Source organism: Oncorhynchus nerka, linkage group LG3, assembly GCF_034236695.1.
Source record: "Oncorhynchus nerka isolate Pitt River linkage group LG3, Oner_Uvic_2.0, whole genome shotgun sequence".
Lineage (NCBI taxonomy): Eukaryota > Metazoa > Chordata > Actinopteri > Salmoniformes > Salmonidae > Oncorhynchus > Oncorhynchus nerka.
Window position 1 is genome coordinate 85,250,820 of NC_088398.1, and position 23,272 is coordinate 85,274,091.

A 23,272-nucleotide genomic window follows, 5' to 3' on the forward strand; every position below is an offset into this window, starting at 1 on the left:
TGTATGTTATGCATGTTATGCATGTTATGTATGTTATGTATGTTATGTATATGTATGCATGTTATGTATGTTATGCATGTTATGTATGTTATGCATGTTATGTATGTTATGCATGTTATGTATGTTATGTATGTTATGTAATGCATGTTATGTTATGTTATGTAACGCATGTTATGTATGTTATGCATGTTATGTATGTTATGTATGTTATGTATGTTATGTATGTTATGTATGTTATGTTATGCATGTTATGTATGTTATGTAATGCATGTTATGTATGTTATGTATGTTATGTATGTTATATGTTATGCATGTTATGCATGTTATGTATGTTATGTAATGCATGTTATGCATGTTATGTATGTTATGTATGTTATGCATGTTATGTATGTTATGCATGTTATGTAATGCATGTTATGCATGTTATGTATGTTATGTATGTTATGCATGTTATGTATGTTATGCATGTTATGTAATGCATGTTATGTATGTTATGTATGTTATGCATGTTATGTATGTTATGCATGTTATGTATGTTATGTATGTTATGCATGTTATGTATGTTATGCATGTTATGTATGTTATGCATGTTATGCATGTTATGCATGTTATGTATGTTATGCATGTTATGCATGTTATGCATGTTATGTATGTTATGCATGTTATGTATGTTATGTAATGCATGTTATGTATGTTATGTAATGCATGTTATGTATGTTATGCATGTTATGTATGTTATGCATGTTATGTAATGCATGTTATGTATGTTATGCATGTTATGTGTTATGCATGTTATGTATGTTATGCATGTTATGTATGTTATGCATGTTATGTATGTTATGTATGTTATGCATGTTATGCATGTTATGCATGTTATGCATGTTATGTATGTTATGCATGTTATGTATGTTATGCATGTTATGCATGTTATGTATGTTATGCATGTTATGTATGTTATGCATGTTATGTATGTTATGCATGTTATGTATGTTATGCATGTTATGTATGTTATGTATGTAATGCATGTTATGTATGCATGTTATGTAATGCATGTTATGTATGTTATGTATGTTATGTATGTTATGCATGTTATGTATGTTATGCATGTTATGTATGTTATGCATGTTATTATGTATGTTATGTATGTTATGTATGTTATGCATGTTATGTATGTTATGCATGTTATGTATGTTATGTATGTTATGCATGTTATGTATGTTATGCATGTTATGTAATGCATGTTATGCATGTTATGCATGTTATGTATGTTATGCATGTTATGTATGTTATGCATGTTATGTATGTTATGTATGTTATGCATGTTATGTATGTTATGCATGTTATGTATGTTATGCATGTTATGTATGTTATGTATGTTATGCATGTTATGCATGTTATGTATGTAATGCATGTTATGTATGTTATGTATGTTATGCATGTTATGTATGTTATGTATGTTATGCATGTTATGTATGTTATGCATGTTATGTATGTTATGTATGTTATGTATGTTATGTTATGTATGTAATGCATGTTATGTATGTTATGCATGTTATGTATGTTATGTATGTAATGCATGTTATGTATGTTATGCATGTTATGTATGTTATGCATGTTATGCATGTTATGCATGTTATGTATGTTATGCATGTTATGTATGTTATGCATGTTATGTATGTAGGTAGGTAGGTAGGTAACCTACCATGTAAGTCGCTTTGGACAAAAGAGTCAGCCAAATGGCACATATTTGTTATGCATGTTATGCATGTTATGTACGTTATGGTTATGTGTTATGTATGTTATGTTATGCCATGTTATATACCACGTTATGCTATGGTATGTTATGCTGTTCTTAGTGCCTGGATAGAGCCCTTAGCCGTGGTATATTGGCCATATACTACCCCCCCCTGAGGTGCCTTACTGCTATTACAAACTGGTTACCAACATAATTAGAGCACTAAAAATGCATGTATACACGTGGTATAAGGTCTGATATACCACGGCTGTCAGCCAATCAGCATTCAGGGCTCGAACCACCCAGTTTGAAATATCCATTAAAACATGGTTACCACTTGTGTCCCTGGCAGGCCTTGTCACTGTCATTGTTCTGATAGTCCGAGTTCCTCTTGTTCACGCTGTAGTTGGTCAGGTGCATGAACTTGTTGCCAAGGCTTTTCATAGACGACGAGTACCTACAGAGGAGAACAAATACTGTGACCAATCATTACACTGAACACCCGTCACAGTGACCAATCATTACACTGAACACCAGTCACAGTGACCAATCATTACACTGAACACCCGTCACAGTGACCAATCATTACACTGAACACCCGTCACAGTGACCAATCATTACACTGAACACCCGTCACAGTGACCAATCATTACACTGAACACCAGTCACAGTGACCAATCATTACACTGAACACACGACACAGTACATATGGGAACATGTTGACAGAGACACACACAGTACAAGCCATTATAAAAGCTCCCACATGCTATGTAACATGCTATATAACATGCTATGTAACATGCTATGAAACATGCTATGAAACATGCTATGTAACATGCTATGTAACATGCTATGTAACATGCTATGAAACATGCTATGAAACATGCTATATAACATGCTATGAAACATGCTATGAAACATGCTATGAAACATGCTATGTAACATGCTATGTAACATGCTATGTAACATGCCACTTGTGTCCCTGGCAGGCCTTGTAATTGTTCTGATGTCCGAGTTCCTCTTGTTCACGCTGTAACATGAACTTGTTGCCAAGGCTATACCTACAGACATGCACCCGTCCACAGTGAACATGACTCATGAAACACATGCTATATAACATGCTATGAAACATGCTATGTAACATGCTATGTAACATGCTATGTAACATGCTATGTAACATGCTATGAAACATGCTATGTAACATGCTATGTAACATGCTATGTAACATGCTATGTAACATGCTATGAAACATTCTATGTAACATGCTATGTAACATGCTATGTAACATGCTATGTAACATGCTATGTAACATGCTATGTAACATGCTATGAAACATGCTATGAAACATGCTATGAAACATGCTATGTAACATGCTATGAAACATGCTATGAAACATGCTATGTAACATGCTATGAAACATGCTATGTAACATGCTATGTAACATGCTATGTAACATGCTATGTAACATGCTATATAACATGCTATATAACATGCTATGTAACATGCTATGTAACATGCTATATAACATGCTATGTAACATGCTATGAAACATGCTATGTAACATGCTATGTAACATGCTATATAACATGCTATATAACATGCTATATAACAAAACACATTTCAAAGATGGAGATAAAGAACTGAAACGGGCGACTGAATGAAACCTATTAGTAGACTTACTTGCAGCTGGCGAAGCGGACAAGGCCGTCCTGGAAGATGTAAACGCGAAGCGGGTCGTAACATGTCACATACACATAGATACGCAGGTCAAACTTATTCCCACTGATGAGATAAGGCTTGTGCAGATACCTGAGAGAGAGATACAACGACGTTTAGACTCGGGAGACAAATCCCCAAACAACGGTATGATGTCAGCATAATCTATTGCAGGTTACTGGCTGGTCCCAGATCTGCCCTGCTCCGTCTTGCCAACTCCTATAGTCATGAGATGGCGAGACGGCATAAACAGGTCTGGGACCAGGCTAAAAATCACATTCACAACACTAGAAGTATCATTCTCAGGGTGCTGACATACTTCTGAACCAGGAGTGGTCTCTTGCATGGCATCTGACTCCACTTGTGAATAACCTGGATTCCAATACCCCGAGCAGACGCAGGCTACGAGAGAGAGAGGAAGAGAGGGAGAGAGGGAGAGAGAGAGAGAGAGAGAGAGAGAGAGAGAGAATTATTTTACCCCGAGCAGACACCTGCTACAGGAGAGAGAGAGGATTATTAAACCTGACACCATCCCTACGGTGAAGCATCATGCTGTCGGGATGACTGGGAGACTAGTCAGGATTGAGGTAAAGATGAACGGAGCAAAGTACAGAGAGATCCTTGATGAAAACCTGCTCCAGAGCGCTCAGGACCTCAGACTGGGGCGAAGGTTCACCTTCAGGAGAAAGGCACCATCACCAGGGAATGGAACCCAGGAGAAAGGCACCAACGCCAGGGAATGGAACCCAGGAGAAAGGCACCAACGCCAGGGAATGGAACCCAGGAGAAAGGCACCATCGCCAGGGAATGGATCCCAGGAGAAAGGCACCATCACCTGGGAATGGACCCCAGGAGAAAAGGCACCATCACCTGGGAATGGACCCCAGGAGAAAAGGCACCATCACCTGGGAATGGACCCCAGGAGAAAAGGCACCATCACCTGGGAATGGACCCCAGGAGAAAAGGCACCATCACCTGGGAATGGACCCCAGGAGAAAAGGCACCATCACCTGGGAATGGACCCCAGGAAAAAGGCACCATCACCTGGGAATGGACCCCAGGAGAAAAGGCACCATCACCTGGGAATGGACCCCATTTCAGACACAGCCCAAAACTGATTTAGATACACTATCCACCTACCGGCTTGATGATCCATTTCTGCCTGCTACCACTGTCCTCCCAGGCTTTCCTCAGTAGCTTGATGTCCTGAGGAAGAACGAAGGAGCGAGGGAAGAAGCTGAATTCCCTCTTACCAAACTGAGCCTGCATCTTAGACAGGTTCCTCCACAGACGGTCCTTCCGACCGATCTGGAACGAGCCGGGGAAGTGGTTTAACTAGAGAGAGGACACACAGAGAGACAAGTCAACATGCAGATTGAATCAATAATAATCAATATGATTATTGATTGGCTGGTGCTTTTATCTGGTCCCAGATCCCTCGGGACTTGACAAGGACGAAAGGAGTTGGCAATATGGCACAAAATGATCTGGGACCAGGCTAGCATTATCCCTTCATAGGTTCTTTTTAAATCTGGGACCAGGCTAGCATTATCTAGGCATTATCCCTCCATAGTTTCTTTTTAAATCGGGAACCAGGCCAGCATTATCCTAGCATTATCCCTTCATGGGTTATTTTTAAATCTGGGACCAGGCTAGCATTATCCCTTCATAGGTTATTTTTAAATATGGGACCAGGCTAGCATTATCCCTTCATAGGTTCTTTTTAAATATGGGACCAGGCTAGCATTATCCCTTCATAGGTTCTTTTTAAATATGGGACCAGGCTAGCATTATCCCTTCATAGGTTCTTTTTAAATCTGGGACCAGGCTAGCATTATCCCTTCATAGGTTCTTTTTAAATATGGGACCAGGCTAGCATTATCCCTTCATAGGTTATTTTTAAATATGGGACCAGGCTAGCATTATCCCTTCATAGGTTCTTTTTAAATATGGGACCAGGCTAGCATTATCCCATCATAGGTTATTTTTAAATCTGGTTGTCAATATGGCACAAAATGATCTGGGACCAGGCTAGCATTATCCCTTCATAGGTTATTTTTAAATATGGGACCAGGCTAGCATTATCCCTTCATAGGTTCTTTTTAAATATGGGACCAGGCTAGCATTATCCCTTCATAGGTTATTTTTAAATATGGGACCAGGCTAGCATTATCCCTTCATAGGTTCTTTTTAAATATGGGACCAGGCTAGCATTATCCCTTCATAGGTTCTTTTTAAATCTGGGACCAGGCTAGCATTATCCCTTCATAGGTTATTTTTTAAATCTGGGACCAGGCTAGCATTATCCCTTCATAGGTTCTTTTTAAATATGGGACCAGGCTAGCATTATCCCTTCATAGGTTCTTTTTAAATATGGGACCAGGCTAGCATTATCCCTTCATAGGTTCTTTTTAAATATGGGACCAGGCTAGCATTATCCCTTCATAGATTCTTTTTAAATATGGAGCCAATTTCTTTTAAGCAATTTTATTTCCATGAATGATAAAAACATCTCGTCTCTCAGCAGCAGACAGTGGATTCATAAAGGAATTACTACTTATTCTAAAATGGATTAAATACATATTTTCACTCATCAATCTACACAGTCCCCTTATTTTTGCAAATGTATTCAAAGTGAAAACCAGAAATACCTTTTATAGTACTCAGACCCTTTGCTATGAAACTTATAATTGAGCTCAGGTGCCTCCTGTTTCCATGAATCACCCTTGAGATGTTTCTACGACTTGATTGGAGTCCACCTGTGGTAAATTCAGTTGATTGGACGTGATTTGGAAAGACACACACCTGTCTTCATAAGGTCCCACAGTTGACAGTGCATGTCAGAGCAAAAACCAAGCCATGAGGTCGAAGGAATTGTCCGTAGAGCTCCGAGACAGGATTGTGTTGGGGCACAGATCTGAGGAAGGGTACCAAATAATTTTGCAGCATTGAAGGTCCCCAAGAAAACAGTGGCCTCCATCATTCTTGAATGGAAGAAGTTTGGAACCACCAAGACTCTTCCTAGAGCTGGGCACCCGGCCAAACTGAGCAATTGGAGAAGGGCCTTGGTCAGGGATGTGACCAAGAACCCGAATGGTCACTCTGACAGAGCTCCAGAGATCCTCTGTGGAGATGGGAGAAACTTCCAGAAGGACAACCATCTCTGCAACACTCCACCAATCAGGTCTTTATGGTAGAGTGGCCAGACGGAAGCCACTCTTCAGTAAAAGGCACACGACAGCCTGCTTGGAGTTTGCCAAAAGGCACCTAAAGGACTCTCAGACCATGAGAAACAAGATTCTCTGGTCCACCTTCAAACAGGACAACGACACTAAGCACACAGCTAAGACAGCGCAGGAGTGGCTTCAGGACAAGTCTCTGAATGTCCTTGATTGGCCCAGCCAGAGCCTGGACTTGAACCCGATCTCTGAAGAAACCTGAAAATAGCTGTGCAGCAATGCTCCCCATCCAACCTGACAGAGCTTGAGAGGATCTGCAGAGAAGAATGGGAGAAACTCCCCAAATACAGGTGTACCAAGCTTGTAGTATCATACCCAAGAAGACTGGAGGCTGTAATCGCTGCCAAAGGTACTTCAACAAAGTAAAGGGTCTGAATATTTATGTAAATGTGATATTTAAGCTTTTCATACATTTGCAAACATTTCCAAAAAACTGTTTTTTCTTTGTCATTATGGGCTATTTTGTTTAGATTGATGAGGGGGAAAAAACAAGAATCAATTTTAGAATAAGGCTGTAACATAACGTTTTGGTCCACCAGCCACTGTGACAGAGACAAATACATCCACCAGCCACTGTGGCAGATACAAATACATCCACCAGCCACTGTGGCAGATACAAATACATCCACCAGCCACTGTGACAGACACAAATACATCCACCAGCCACTGTGGCAGAGACAAATACATCCACCAGCCACTGTGGCAGAGACAAATACATCCACCAGCCACTGTGGCAGATACAAATACATCCACCAGCCACTGTGGCAGACACAAATACATCCACCAGCCACTGTGGCAGCAAATACACCACCAGCCACTGTGACAGACACAAATACATCCACCAGCCACTGTGGCAGACACAAATACATCCACCAGACACTGTGCCACTGTGGCAGACACAAATACACCAGCCACAAATACATCCACCAGCCACTGTGGCAGATACAAATCCCACCAGCCACTGTGGCAGATACAAATACATCCACCAGCCACTGTGGCAGATACACCAGCCACTGTGGCAGAGACAAATACATCCACCAGCCACTGTGGCAGACACAAATACATCCACCAGCCACTGTGGCAAGAGACAAATACATCCACCAGACACTGTGGCAGAGACAAACATCCACAACTGTGGCAGAGACAAATACATCCACCAGCCACTGTGGCAGATACAAATACATCCACCAGACACAAATACATCCACCAGCCACTGTGGCAGATACATCCACCAGCCACTGTGGCAGATACATCCACCAGCCACTGGCAGATACAAATACATCCACCAGACAAATACATCCACCAGCCACTGTGGAAGAGACAAATACAAGCCACTGTGGCAGAGACAAATCCATCCACCAGCCACTGTGGAAGATCCACCAGCCACTGTGGCAGACACAAATACATCCACCAGCCACTGTGAGACAAATCCACAAAAATACATCCACCAGACACTGTGGCAAATACAAATACATCCACCAGCCACTGTGGCAGACACAAATACATCCACCAGCCACTGTGGCAGATACAAATACATCCACCAGCCACTGTGGCAGAGACAAATACATCCACCAGCCACTGTGGCAGAGACAAATGGCAGATACATCCACCAGCCACTGTGGCAGATACAAATACATCCACCAGCCACTGTGGCAAAGACAAATACATCCACCAGCCACTGTGGCAAATACAAATACATCCACCAGCCACTGTGGCAGATACATCCACCAGCCACTGTGGCAGATACAAATACATCCACCAGCCACTGTGGCAGATACAAATACATCCACCAGACACAAATACATCCACCAGCCACTGTGGAAGATACAAATACATCCACCAGCCACTGTGGCAGAGACAAATACATCCACCAGCCACTGTGGCAGATACATCCACCAGCCACTGTGGCAGATACAAATACATCCACCAGCCACTGTGGCAGATACAAATACATCCACCAGCCACTGTGGCAGACACAAATACATCCACCAGCCACTGTGGCAGATACAAATACATCCACCAGCCACTGTGGCAGACACAAATACATCCACCAGCCACTGTGGCAGACACAAATACATCCACCAGCCACTGTGGCAGATACAAATACATCCACCAGAGACAAATACTCCACCAGCCACTGGCAGACACAAATACATCCACCAGCCACTGTGGCAGATACAAATACATCCACCAGCCACTGTGGCAGAGACAAATACATCCACCAGCCACTGTGGCAGATACAAATACATCCACCAGCCACTGTGGCAGATACAAATACATCCACCAGACACAAATACATCCACCAGCCACTGTGGCAGATACATCCACCAGCCACTGTGGCCACTGTGGCAGATACAAATACATCCAGCCACTGTGGCAGACAAATACATCCACCAGCCACTGTGGCAGATACAAATACATCCACCAGCCACTGTGGAAGAGACAAATACATCCACCAGCCACTGTGGCAAATACCAGCCACTGTGGCAAATACATCCACCAGACACTGTGGCAGAGACAAATACATCCACCAGACAGCCACTGTGGCAGAGACAAATACATCCACCAGCCACTGTGGCAGATACAAATACATCCACCAGCCACTGTGGCAGAGACAAATACATCCACCAGCCACTGTGGCAGAGACAAATACATCCACCAGCCACTGTGGCAGAGACAAATACATCCACCAGCCACTGTGGCAGAGACAAATACATCCACCAGCCACTGTGGCAGATACATCCACCAGCCACTGTGGCAGATACATCCACCAGCCACTGTGGCAGATACAAATACATCCACCAGCCACTGTGGCAAATACAAATACATCCACCAGACACAAATACATCCACCAGCCACTGTGGAAGATACAAATACATCCACCAGCCACTGTGGCAGAGACAAATACATCCACCAGCCACTGTGGCAGATACAAATACATCCACCAGCCACTGTGGCAGAGACAAATACATCCACCAGCCACTGTGGCAGAGACAAATACATCCACCAGACTGTGGAAGAGACAAATACATCCACCAGCCACTGTGGAACAACACATCCACCAGCCACTGTGGCAGATACATCCACCAGCCACTGTGGCAGAGACAAATACATCCACCAGCCACTGTGGCAGAGACAAATACATCCACCAGCCACTGTGGCAGAGACAAATACATCCACCAGCCACTGTGGCAGAGACAAATACATCCACCAGACACTGTGGCAAATCCACCAGACACAAATACATCCACCAGCCACTGTGGCAGATACAAATACATCCACCAGCCACTGTGGCAAATACAAATACATCCACCAGCCACTGTGGCAGCCACTGTGGCAGAGACAAATACATCCACCAGCCACTGTGGCAGAGACAAATACATCCACCAGCCACTGTGAAGACACAAATACATCCACCAGCCACTGTGGCAGAGACAAATACATCCACCAGCCACTGTGGCAGAGACAAATACATCCACCAGCCACTGTGGAAGAGACAAATACATCCACCAGCCACTGTGGCAGAGACAAATACATCCACCAGCCACTGTGGCAAATACAAATACATCCACCAGCCACTGTGGCAGAGACAAATACATCCACCAGCCACTGTGGAAGAGACAAATACATCCACCAGCCACTGTGGAAGAGACAAATACATCCACCAGCCACTGTGGAAGAGACAAATACATCCACCAGACACAAATACATCCACCAGCCACTGTGGAAGAGACAAATACATCCACCAGCCACTGTGGCAGAGACAAATACATCCACCAGCCACTGTGGCAAATACAAATACATCCACCAGCCACTGTGGAAGAGACAAATACATCCACCAGCCACTCAGATTTTTTACCAGACAAAATATTTCTCCCCATAATTACACAAAAAAAAACATGAGCTTTGTTTTTCTAAAACAAAAAACAAAAATTACAAGCAAGAAGTAAATAGAGTATATTTCATTTTTGTAATCTACATAATTTAATCAATGTATGCTAAAATAAATCATTTTAGATACAATAGTAAAAACAGTTATACAACTGAACATAAATAAATCAACAAAAAGTGCCCTGCAACAAAAACACAGAATTTTACACCACGCACTTTACAAGAAGTACACGATGTGCTCTTAAATAGAAACGTAGAGGCGCACAAATAAATCAAGAACAATTGAAAGTATGAGTGTTTTAACGATAACAAAATGACCAGAAGTTCATGAATAAAAGATTAGGAGTTATCCATGCTCAAATCTCACACAATCATTAAGTGAGACAAAATATTCAGATGCCCCTTTAGAGAAAGGGGCGGGCCGTTACCGTGGCAACTCGGAATGCCGTTACCGTGGCAACTCGGAATGTCAGACTGTGATGACTTCCTAGCAGCAGACAGCTGCAGCTAACATTTTGAACACAACAACGTAACGAGCAAAGAAACACGAGGACACAAGTCATTTTTTGTAGTAGTACTTTGACAATTCCACCAACTTCTTCTACAATGTGGCCTTAAAAAAAAAAAGAATAAAATCACAAATCAACAACAACAACAAAGTTCTGAAATGCTCTTGTGTGCCAACATATTTAGTGAGTGGCAGGTGTTACATTTCCAACCCTGTTCCCAGTCCTATCTAGCTCACCTTCTGGTATTCCCTGATGGCCTTGAACCCAGGAGACTTCATATGGTGACCCCAGCAGCCAAGCCAATCATGACTTCCTGCAACAACAATTAACTTCATTAAACAGGTTTTTTTTTTTTTTTAATGAACAGATATGAACAAACATACAAGACGTCTTTAAAATGTCAAATAGGCAAAAGACGGAGGGATTTCAAACCCCTTAAGGAACTCACTCTTGGTGACTTTAAAGTGTGACCTGGCGATGGTGTGTTTGACTATGTTGGGAGTCACAGTGCTCATCTTCCATTTGAGCAGCTTCCTCTGTTCTGGTGGCAGGGGCTCCACTGAAACAACACATTACAGCTACAGGAATAGGACTACGGGTGGAAGCACATTCCCTACAGGCCCTGCTAGAACGAAGTGCACTATGAAGAGAGAAGGGTGTCATTTGGATTCAAATGATATACAATAGAGCTATCGATGGGGCTAGAGAACGCAGTCTCTACCGGGGGGGATAGGACTAGAGGTAGCAGTCTCTACTGAGGGGGATAGGACTAGAGGTAGCAGTCTCTACCGGGGGATAGGACTAGAGGTAGCAGTCTCTACTGAGGGGATAGGTCTAGAGGCAGCAGTCTCTACTGGGGGGGATAGGACTAGAGGTAGCAGTCTCTACTGGGGGGGGATAGGACTAGAGGTAGCAGTCTCTACTGGGGGATTTGAGGCAGCGGTCTCTACCGAGGGGGATAGGACTAGAGGCAGCAGTCTCTACCGAGGGGGATAGGACTAGAGGCAGCAGTCTCTACTGAGGGGATAGGACTAGAGGCAGCAGTCTCTACTGGGGGGGTCTCTATAGGACTAGAGGCAGCAGTCTCTACCGAGGGGGATAGGACTAGAGGCAGCAGTCTCACCACTGGGGGATAGGACTGAGGCAGCAGTCCTCTACTGGGGGGGGATAGGACTAGAGGCAGCAGTCTCTACCGAGGGGGATAGGACTAGAGGCAGCAGTCTCTACTGAGGGGGATAGGACTAGAGGCAGCAGTCTCACCACTTGGGGGGATTTGAGGCAGCGGTCTCTACCGAGGGGGATAGGACTAGAGGCAGCAGTCTCTACTGGGGGATAGGTCTAGAGGTAGCAGTCTCTACTGGGGGATAGGACTAGAGGCAGCAGTCTCTACTGGGGGGATAGGTCTAGAGGCAGCAGTCTCTACCGGGGGGATAGGACTAGAGGCAGCAGTCTCTACTGGGGGATTTGAGGCAGCGTCTCTACCGGGGGATAGGTCTAGAGGCAGCAGTCTCTACTGGGGGGATTTGAGGCAGCGGTCTCTACCGAGGGGATAGGACTAGAGGCAGCAGTCTCTACTGGGGGGATTTGAGGCAGCGGTCTCTACCGAGGGGGATAGGACTAGAGGCAGCAGTCTCTACTGGGGGATTTGAGGCAGCGGTCTCTACCGAGGGGGATAGGACTAGAGGTAGCAGTCTCTACTGGGGGATTTAGAGGCAGCAGTCTCTACCGAGGGGGATAGGACTAGAGGCAGCAGTCTCTACCGGGGGATAGGACTAGAGGCAGCAGTCTCTACCGAGGGGGATAGGACTAGAGGCAGCAGTCTCTACCGAGGGGGATAGGACTAGAGGCAGCAGTCTCTACTGGGGGGATAGGACTAGAGGCAGCAGTCTCTACCGAGGGGGATAGGACTAGAGGCAGCAGTCTCTACTGGGGGGATAGGACTAGAGGCAGCAGTCTCACCACTTGGGGGATAGGACTTGAGGCAGCAGTCTCTACTGAGGGGATAGGACTAGAGGCAGCAGTCTCTACTGGGGGGATAGGACTAGAGGCAGCAGTTTCTACTGGGGGGATAGGACTTGAGGCAGCAGTCTCTACTGGGGGATAGGACTAGAGGCAGCAGTCTCTACTGGGGGATAGGACTAGAGGCAGCAGTCTCTACCGAGGGGATAGGACTAGAGGCAGCAGTCTCTACTGGGGGGATAGGTCTAGAGGCAGCAGTCTCTACTGAGGGGATAGGACTAGAGGCAGCAGTCTCACCACTGGGGGGATAGGTTGAGGCAGCAGTCTCTACTGGGGGGAATAGGTCTAGCGGCAGCAGTCTCTACTGAGGGGGATAGGACTAGAGGCAGCAGTCTCTACTGGGGGATAGGTCTAGAGGCAGCAGTCTCTACTGAGGGGGATAAGACTAGAGGCAGCAGTCTCTACTGGGGGATAGGTCTAGAGGCACCAGTCTCTGAGGGGGATAGGTCTAGAGGCAGCAGTCTCTACTGAGGGGATAGGTCTAGAGGCAGCAGTCTCTACTGAGGGGATAGGTCTAGAGGCAGCAGTCTCTACCGGGGGATAGGTCTAGAGGCGGCAGTCTCTACCGAGGGGATAGGACTAGAGGCGGCAGTCTCTACCGAGGGGATAGGACTAGAGGCGGCAGTCTCTACCGGGGGATAGGACTAGGGGATATGAGCAGTCTCTCTAGTGGGGGGATAGGACTAGAGGCAGCAGCCTCTACTGGGGGGATAGGAGGCAGCAGCCTCTACTGGGGGATATGAGGCAGCAGCCTCTCTACTGGGGGGATATGAGGCAGCAGCCTCTCTACTGGGGGATAGGAGGCAGCAGCCTCTCTGGGGGGGATAGGAGGCAGCAGCCTCTCTACTGGGGGATAGGAGGCAGCAGCCTCTACTGGGGGATAGGAGGCAGCAGCCTCTCTACTGGGGGGATATGAGGCAGCAGCCTCTCTACTGGGGGATATGAGGCAGCAGCCTCTCTACTGGGGGATATGAGGCAGCAGCCTCTCTACTGGGGGGATAGGAGGCAGCAGCCTCTACTGGGGGGATATGAGGCAGCAGCCTCTCTGGGGGGATAAGGAGGCACTGGGGGGATATGAGGCAGCAGCCTCTCTACTGGGGGATATGAGGCAGCAGCCTCTCTACTGGGGGATAGGAGGCAGCAGCCTCTACTGGGGGGATATGAGGCAGCAGCCTCTCTACTGGGGGATATGAGGCAGCAGCCTCTCTACTGGGGGATAGGAGGCAGCAGCCTCTCTACTGGGGGGATAGGAGACAGCAGCCTCTCTACTGGGGGGATAGGAGGCAGCAGCCTCTCTACTGGGGGATATGAGGCAGCAGCCTCTCTGCTGGGGGATAGGAGGCAGCAGCCTCTCTACTGGGGGATATGAGGCAGGAGCCTCTCTACTGGGGGGATATGAGGCAGGAGGGGGGATATGAGGCCTCTCTACTGGGGGATATGGCAGCCTCTATATGAGGCAGCAGCCTCTCTACTGGGGGGTAGGAGGCAGCAGCCTCTCTACTGGGGGGATAGGAGGCAGCAGCCTCTCTACTGGGGGGATAGGAGGCAGCAGCCTCTACTGGGGGATATGAGGCAGCAGCCTCTCTGCTGGGGGGATATGAGGCAGCAGCCTCTCTACTGGGGGATATGAGGCAGCAGCCTCTCTACTGGGGGATAGGAGGCAGCAGCCTCTACTGGGGGATATGAGGCAGCAGCCTCTCTACTGGGGGATATGAGGCCTCTCTAGGGGATAGGAGGCAGCCTCTCTACTGGGGGATAGGAGGCAGCAGCCTCTCTGCTGGGGGGATAGGAGACAGCAGCCTCTCTACTGGGGGGGATAGGAGGCAGCAGCCTCTCTACTGGGGGATATGAGGCAGCAGCCTCTCTGCTGGGGGGATAGGAGGCAGCAGCCTCTCTACTGGGGGGGATATGAGACAGGAGCCTCTCTACTGGGGGGATATGAGGCAGGAGCCTCTCTACTGGGGGGGGGATATGAGGCAGCAGCCTCTCTCTGCTGGGGGGGATAGGAGGCAGCAGCCTCTCTGCTGGGGGGATAGGGAGGCAGCAGCCTCTCTACTGGGGGATAGGAGGCAGCAGCCTCTCTGCTGGGGGGGATAGGAGGCAGCAGCCTCTCTACTGGGGGATAGGAGGCAGCAGCCTCTCTGCTGGGGGATATGAGGCAGCAGCCTCTCTACTGGGGGATATGAGGCAGCAGCCTCTCTACTGGGGGATATGAGGCAGCAGCCTCTCTACTGGGGGGATATGAGGCAGCAGCCTCTCTACTGGGGGATAGGAGGCAGCAGCCTCTCTACTGGGGGATATGAGGCAGCAGCCTCTCTGCTGGGGGATAGGAGGCAGCAGCCTCTCTACTGGGGGGATAGGAGGCAGCAGCCTCTCTACTGGGGGGATAGGAGGCAGCAGCCTCTCTGCTGGGGGATAGGAGGCAGCAGCCTCTCTACTGGGGGATAGGAGGCAGCAGCCTCTCTACTGGGGGATAGGAGGCAGCAGCCTCTCTGCTGGGGGATATGAGGCAGCAGCCTCTCTACTGGGGGATAGGAGGCAGCAGCCTCTCTACTGGGGGATAGGAGGCAGCAGCCTCTCTACTGGGGGATAGGAGGCAGCAGCCTCTCTACTGGGGGGGATAGGAGGCAGCAGCCTCTCTACTGGGGGGGATAGGAGGCAGCAGCCTCTACTGGGGGGATATGAGGCAGCAGCCTCTCTACTGGGGGGGACTTCCCTTTACTCAAACTCAAGCCAATATATTACCACACAATGTCCTGTAGAACATGTTGATATAAGCAAGGCCATAATGTGTCCAAAATCCCAACCAACCCTAAGTCACACATGACATCAGCTCATACTTGGAATTGGAAGGAAGTACTTTTCTGTAGAAGCTTATTTTCCCCCCCAAAAAATTGTCAAGCAGTTTATTATCTGCTTCCCAAATGGCATCCTATGAGCGCTGGTCAAAAGTAGTGCACTACATAGGGAATAGGGTGCCATAGGGCTGTGGTCAAAAGTAGTGCACTATATAGGGAATAGGGTTCCATAGGGCCCTGGTCTAAAGTAGTGCACTATATAGGGAATAGGGTTCTATAGGGCCCTGGTCTAAAGTAGTGCATTACATAGGGAATAGAGTGCCATAGGGAATAGGGTGCCGTAGGGCTCTGGTCTAAAGTAGTGCACTACATAGGGAATAGGGTGCCATAGGGAATAGCGTACCATAGGGCTCTGGTCTAAAGTAGTGCACTACATAGGGAATAGAGTGCCATAGGGAATAGGGTGCCATAGGGCTCTGGTCTAAAGTAGTGCACTATATAGGGAATAGAGTGCCATAGGACCCTGGTCTAAAGTAGTGCACTACATAGGGAATAGGGTGCCATAGGGCTCTGGTCTAAAGTAGTGCACTACATAGGGAATAGAGTGCCATAGGACACAGTGAAGGGGTGTCTTACCTCTCTGGTTGGCAGTGCTGAAATACAGTGTAGGGGGAATGAGGGGGAACATGCTGGGGACCAGAGCTGGCTTCAGCTCCCCCTCATCCTCTAATTCAGGGCTCATCAGCTCCTCATCCGTGATACTGGAACACAGAGGCATTAAAGCTATGACTCTGTACACAACGGGGATACTGGGAATATTACCAAAACAGACAAGACTATAAAGATAATTGTTTAATATGGAACAGAAACAGACAACACAACTACTACCTGGTCATCAATGTCCAGAGGAATAAAACAAGAATGGCACCAAGCAGGATAACTCACAGGTTTAAATACTACCGTTTAACTCAAGAGGCACGGTCGGGCCATGTCTTTGGAAAGGCAGGAGACATTTTGAATTAAAAAAGTATTTTCTAACCAAACCAACTCCCTCAAGATCAATCAATAAAACTCCAATCGATGACAAAAGTCTTCTTCACCATCTTCAAAGTAAAAAACATTTTGTCAGATAAATGATAAATTATCAAAATAAGAATTGAAACAACAACAACAACACTCACATGACAGTCATGTAGGATTCTGTTGGTCCTGCTTGGTCCACCTGCTTCAAAATATAGTCCAACTCTCTACTGAGTGGCATTAAATCGGAGGTAATGGACCTGCTCTACATTGGTTTTTGCTGTGAAGAAAACGAAAACAGCCTCATACTAATCCTCCAATCAGCTGGGACGTCACGGTATGACAATGATCCCACAGTCCCAAGCACTATTCGACCACACAGAGACTCATGTGCCCATTATTGACAGATAGTTCCACTTTTATCACCGATTTACAATTGGGAGACCTTTCCACTAGCCTCTGTGCTTTCAACCTTTCACCGGCAGCAACCACTAGAACAAAAAGGTTCAATTCTCTCTCTCTTGGGTTTTGTCATCATCGTACCAGGGAACTGTCAGGTGCCCCAACTGGGAGGGCTATATTGAGTTATGAATGGTGCTTCTACAGAGATCTAGTCACAATAGGATGCAACATGACACTACTGTCTTCACAGATTAATAAATGGGCATTTCTCTCAAATCATTTGTGTTTTTTTTTAGTCAGAAGTTGCTCTGTTTTAAGTGTAGAGATCAACATAACTTCCTAGTATTGTAAATCATCATAATCTTTAAGTTATAGACTATAACGAACTGAACCTTCTGTTTATAAAAGTAATCAACGACACGTAATGACTGTCAAAGTCTTCAAGTCAAATGGTGAAAGACCCCAGTCAGCCAGGTCACAGACGGTTGTCTCTGCTAACGCACGACAAGCTGTACCGGAGGACCAGGTCACAGACGGTTGTCTCTGCTAGCGCACGACAAGCTGTACCGGAGGACCAGGTCACAGACGGTTGTCTCTGCTAGCGCACGACAAGCTGTACCGGAGGACCAGGTCACAGACGGTTGTCTCTGCTAGCGCACGACAAGCTGTACCGGAGGACCAGGTCACAGACGGTTGTCTCTGCTAGCGCACGACAAGCTGTACCGGAGGACCAGGTCACAGACGGTTGTCTCAGCTAGCGCACGACAAGCTGTACCGGAGGACCAGGTCACAGACGGTTGTCTCTGCTAGCGCACGACAAGCTGTACCGGAGGACCAGGTCACAGACGGTTGTCTCTGCTAGCGCACGACAAGCTGTACCGGAGGACCAGGTCACAGACGGTTGTCTCTGCTAGCGCACGACAAGCTGTACCGGAGGACCAGGTCACAGACGGTTGTCTCTGCTAGCGCTGAACTGCTGAACAATTAATCAAATGGTTACCTGGACTATTTACCTAGTCCGAGAACCTGATTATAGCCTCGTTATTGTCTAGTACACCTGTTGTATTCAGCATTTCACTGTGAGGTCTACTACACCTGTTGTATTCAGCATTTCACTGTGAGGTCTACTACACCTGTTGTATTCAGCATTTCACTGTAAGGTCTACTACACCTGTTGTATTCAGCATTTCACTGTAAGGTCTACTACACCTGTTGTATTCAGCATTTCACTGTAGGTCTACTACACCTGTTGTATTCAGCATTTCACTGTGAGGTCTACTACACCTGTTGTATTCAGCATTTCACTGTGAGGTCTACTACACCTGTTGTATTCAGCATTTCACTGTAAGGTCTACTACACCTGTTGTATTCAGCATTTCACTGTGAGGTCTACTACACCTGTTGTATTCAGCATTTCACTGTAAGGTCTACTACACCTGTTGTATTCAGCATTTCACTGTGAGGTCTACTACACCTGTTGTATTCAGCATTTCACTGTGAGGTCTACTACACCTGTTGTATTCAGCATTTCACTGTAAGGTCTACTACACCTGTTGTATTCATCATTTCACTGTGAGGTCTACCTACACCTGTTGTATTCAGCATTTCACTGTAAGGTCTACTACACCTGTTGTATTCAGCATTTCACTGTGAGGTCTACTACACCTGATGCATTCAGCATTTCACTGTGAGGTCTACTACACCTGATGTATTCAGCATTTCACTGTAAGGTCTACTACACCTGATGTATTCAGCATTTCACTGTAAGGTCTACTACACCTGTTGTATTCAGCATTTCACTGTGAGGTCTACTACACCTGTTGTATTCAGCATTTCACTGTGAGGTCTACTACACCTGTTGTATTCAGCATTTCACTGTAAGGTCTACTACACCTGTTGTATTCAGCATTTCACTGTAAGGTCTACTACACCTGTTGTATTCAGTGCATGTGGCAAATAACGTTTGATTTGATGGCCTGAAACCATGACTGGTGATTAAGGCTACTCTACAAACCGTTTCAGGTTTCTGGTATGACCCAGGTGAACTTGTGGTCTTGTAAATTACCAAAATACAGTTGAATTAAAAACATTGTCAAAATATGTAAGAACACAATAGAATAGTAATAACATGTTTTTCTTTCAATCAATCTAAACAAAATGCCTGAATAGGATAATAATTAATATCTTCAAAATGCACAAAGCATTCCAACAATGTCAACGATTAATCTAAGAAATCAAATCATAGAGAAACGATTCAACTTACTTTGGCAGGACGGGTATGGAGGCTGTGGACGAGGCATCATTCATAGAGGAGCAGTCAGACCCTTCTGAGGAGAAAGAAGGTAGAGCATTGGATTCATTATGTTAGCCTAGCTACAGCGGTCCAACTATGTTAGCCTAGCTACAGCGGTCCAACTATGTTAGCCTAGCTACAGCGGTCCTACTATGTTAGCCTAGCTACAGCGGTCCTACTATGTTAGCCTAGCTACAGCGGTCCTACTATGTTAGCCTAGCTACAGCGGTCCTACTATGTTAGCCTAGCTACAGCGGTCCAACTATGTTAGCCTAGCTACACCTGGTCCTACTATGTTAGCCTAGCTACAGCGGTCCTACTATGTTAGCCTAGCTATTCCAACTATGTTAGCCTAGCTACAGCGGTCCAACTATGTTAGCCTAGCTACAGCGGTCCAACTATGTTAGCCTAGCTACAGCGGTCCAACTATGTTAGCCTAGCTACAGCGGTCCAACTATGTTAGCCTAGCTACACCGGTCCTACTATGTTAGCCTAGCTACAGCGGTCCTACTATGTTAGCCTAGCTACACCGGTCCTACTATGTTGTATTCAGCCTAGCTACAGCGGTCCAACTATGTTAGCCTAGCTACAGCGGTCCAACTATGTTAGCCTAGCTACAGCGGTCCTACTATGTTAGCCTAACTATTCCAACTATGTTAGCCTAGCTACAGCGGTCCTACTATGTTAGCCTATTCAGCGGTCCTACTATGTTAGCCTAGCTACAGCGGTCCTACTATGTTAGCCTAGCTACACCGGTCCTACTATGTTAGCCTAGCTACACCGGTCCTACTATGTTAGCCTAGCTACACCGGTCCTACTATGTTAGCCTAGCTACACCGGTCCAACTATGTTAGCCTAGCTACACCGGTCCAACTATGTTAGCCTAGCTACAGCGGTCCTACTATGTTAGCCTAGCTACAGCGGTCCTACTATGTTAGCCTAGCTACAGCGGTCCTACTATGTTAGCCTAGCTACACCGGTCCTATTATGTTAGCCTAGCTACACCGGTCCTACTATGTTAGCCTAGCTACAGCGGTCCAACTATGTTAGCCTAGCTACAGCGGTCCAACTATGTTAGCCTAGCTACAGCGGTCCAACTATGTTAGCCTAGCTACAGCGGTCCTACTATGTTAGCCTAGCTACAGCGGTCCTACTATGTTAGCCTAGCTAGCGGTCCTACTATGTTAGCCTAGCTACACCGGTCCTACTATGTTAGCCTAGCTACACGGTCCTACTATGTTAGCCTACCTACAGCGGTCCAACTATGTTAGCCTAGCTACAGCGGTCCAACTATGTTAGCCTAGCTACAGCGGTCCTACTATGTTAGCCTAGCTACAGCGGTCCTACTATGTTAGCCTAGCTACACCGGTCCTACTATGTTAGCCTAGCTGAGCGGTCCTACTATGTTAGCCTAGCTACAGCGGTCCAACTATGTTAGCCTAGCTACAGCGGTCCAACTATGTTAGCCTAGCTACAGCGGTCCTACTATGTTAGCCTAGCTACAGCGGTCCTACTATGTTAGCCTAGCTACACCGGTCCTACTATGTTAGCCTAGCTACAGCGGTCCTACTATGTTAGCCTAGCTACAGCGGTCCAACTATGTTAGCCTAGCTTTCCAACTATGTTAGCCTAGCTACAGCGGTCCTACTATGTTAGCCTAGCTACACCGGTCCTACTATGTTAGCCTAGCTACACCGGTCCTACTATGTTAGCCTAGCTACACCAGTCCAACTATGTTAGCCTAGCTACACCGGTCCAACTATGTTAGCCTAGCTACACCGGTCCTACTATGTTAGCCTAGCTACACCGGTCCTACTATGTTAGCCTAGCTACAGAGGTCCAATTATGTTAGCCTAGCTACACCGGTCCTACTATGTTAGCCTAGCTACAGCGGTCCTATTATGTTAGCCTAGCTACAGCGGTCCTATTATGTTAGCCTAGCTACAGCGGTCCAACTATGTTAGCCTAGCTACAGCGGTCCAACTATGTTAGCCTAGCTACACCGGTCCTACTATGTTAGCCTAGCTACAGAGGTCCAACTATGTTAGCCTAGCTACAGCGGTCCTACTATGTTAGCCTAGCTACAGAGGTCCAACTATGTTAGCCTAGCTACACCGGTCCTACTATGTTAGCCTAGCTACACCGGTCCTACTATGTTAGCCTAGCTACAGCGGTCCAATTATGTTAGCCTAGCTACAGCGGTCCAACTATGTTAGCCTAGCTACACCGGTCCAATTATGTTAGCTTAGCTACAGCGGTCCAATTATGTTAGCCTAGCTACACCGGTCCTACTATGTTAGCCTAGCTACACCAGTCCAACTATGTTAGCCTAGCTACACCGGTCCAACTATGTTAGCCTAGCTACACCGGTCCTACTATGTTAGCCTAGCTACACCGGTCCTACTATGTTAGCCTAGCTACAGAGGTCCAATTATGTTAGCCTAGCTACACCGGTCCTACTATGTTAGCCTAGCTACAGCGGTCCTATTATGTTAGCCTAGCTACAGCGGTCCAACTATGTTAGCCTAGCTACAGCGGTCCTACTATGTTAGCCTAGCTACAGAGGTCCAACTATGTTAGCCTAGCTACACCGGTCCTACTATGTTAGCCTAGCTACACCGGTCCTACTATGTTAGCCTAGCTACAGCGGTCCAATTATGTTAGCCTAGCTACAGCGGTCCAACTATGTTAGCCTAGCTACACCGGTCCAATTATGTTAGCTTAGCTACAGCGGTCCAATTATGTTAGCCTAGCTACAGCGGTCCAATTATGTTAGCCTAGCTACACCGGTCCAACTATGTTAGCCTAGCTACACCGGTCCAACTATGTTAGCCTAGCTACACCGGTCCAACTATGTTAGCCTAGCTACACCGGTCCTACTATGTTAGCCTAGCTACACCGGTCCTACTATGTTAGCCTAGCTACACCGGTCCAACTATGTTAGCCTAGCTACACCGGTCCAACTATGTTAGCCTAGCTACACCGGTCCAATTATGTTAGCCTAGCTACACCGGTCCTACTATGTTAGCCTAGCTACACCGGTCCAACTATGTTAGCCTAGCTACACCGGTCCAACTATGTTAGCCTAGCTACACCGGTCCAACTATGTTAGCCTAGCTACACCGGTCCTACTATGTTAGCCTAGCTACACCGGTCCTACTATGTTAGCCTAGCTACACCGGTCCAATTATGTTAGCTTAGCTACAGCGGTCCAACTATGTTAGCCTAGCTACACCGGTCCTACTATGTTAGCCTAGCTACACCGGTCCTACTATGTTAGCCTAGCTACAGCGGTCCAATTATGTTAGCCTAGCTACACCGGTCCAACTATGTTAGCCTAGCTACACCGGTCCAACTATGTTAGCCTAGCTACACCGGTCCAACTATGTTAGCCTAGCTACACCGGTCCTACTATGTTAGCCTAGCTACACCGGTCCTACTATGTTAGCCTAGCTACACCGGTCCAATTATGTTAGCTTAGCTACAGCGGTCCAACTATGTTAGCCTAGCTACACCGGTCCAACTATGTTAGCCTAGCTACACCGGTCCAACTATGTTAGCCTAGCTACACCGGTCCTACTATGTTAGCCTAGCTACACCGGTCCTACTATGTTAGCCTAGCTACACCGGTCCAACTATGTTAGCCTAGC

The 23,272-nt window shown here is 46.5% G+C and overlaps 1 protein-coding gene across 1 annotated transcript in view; it reads right to left on the reverse strand.

Moving 5' to 3' along the window:
- ttll4 (tubulin tyrosine ligase-like family, member 4) overlaps nt 1–23,272 on the reverse strand; it is a 57,124-nt gene that overhangs the window by 30,301 nt on the left and 3,551 nt on the right. Inside the window, 8 exon segments of the mRNA XM_065016304.1 lie at nt 2,070–2,192; nt 3,416–3,544; nt 3,771–3,853; nt 4,592–4,786; nt 11,327–11,403; nt 11,539–11,649; nt 16,544–16,668; nt 19,593–19,656. Of these exon segments, the coding sequence (XP_064872376.1) occupies nt 2,070–2,192; nt 3,416–3,544; nt 3,771–3,853; nt 4,592–4,786; nt 11,327–11,403; nt 11,539–11,649; nt 16,544–16,668; nt 19,593–19,656 (907 nt within the window).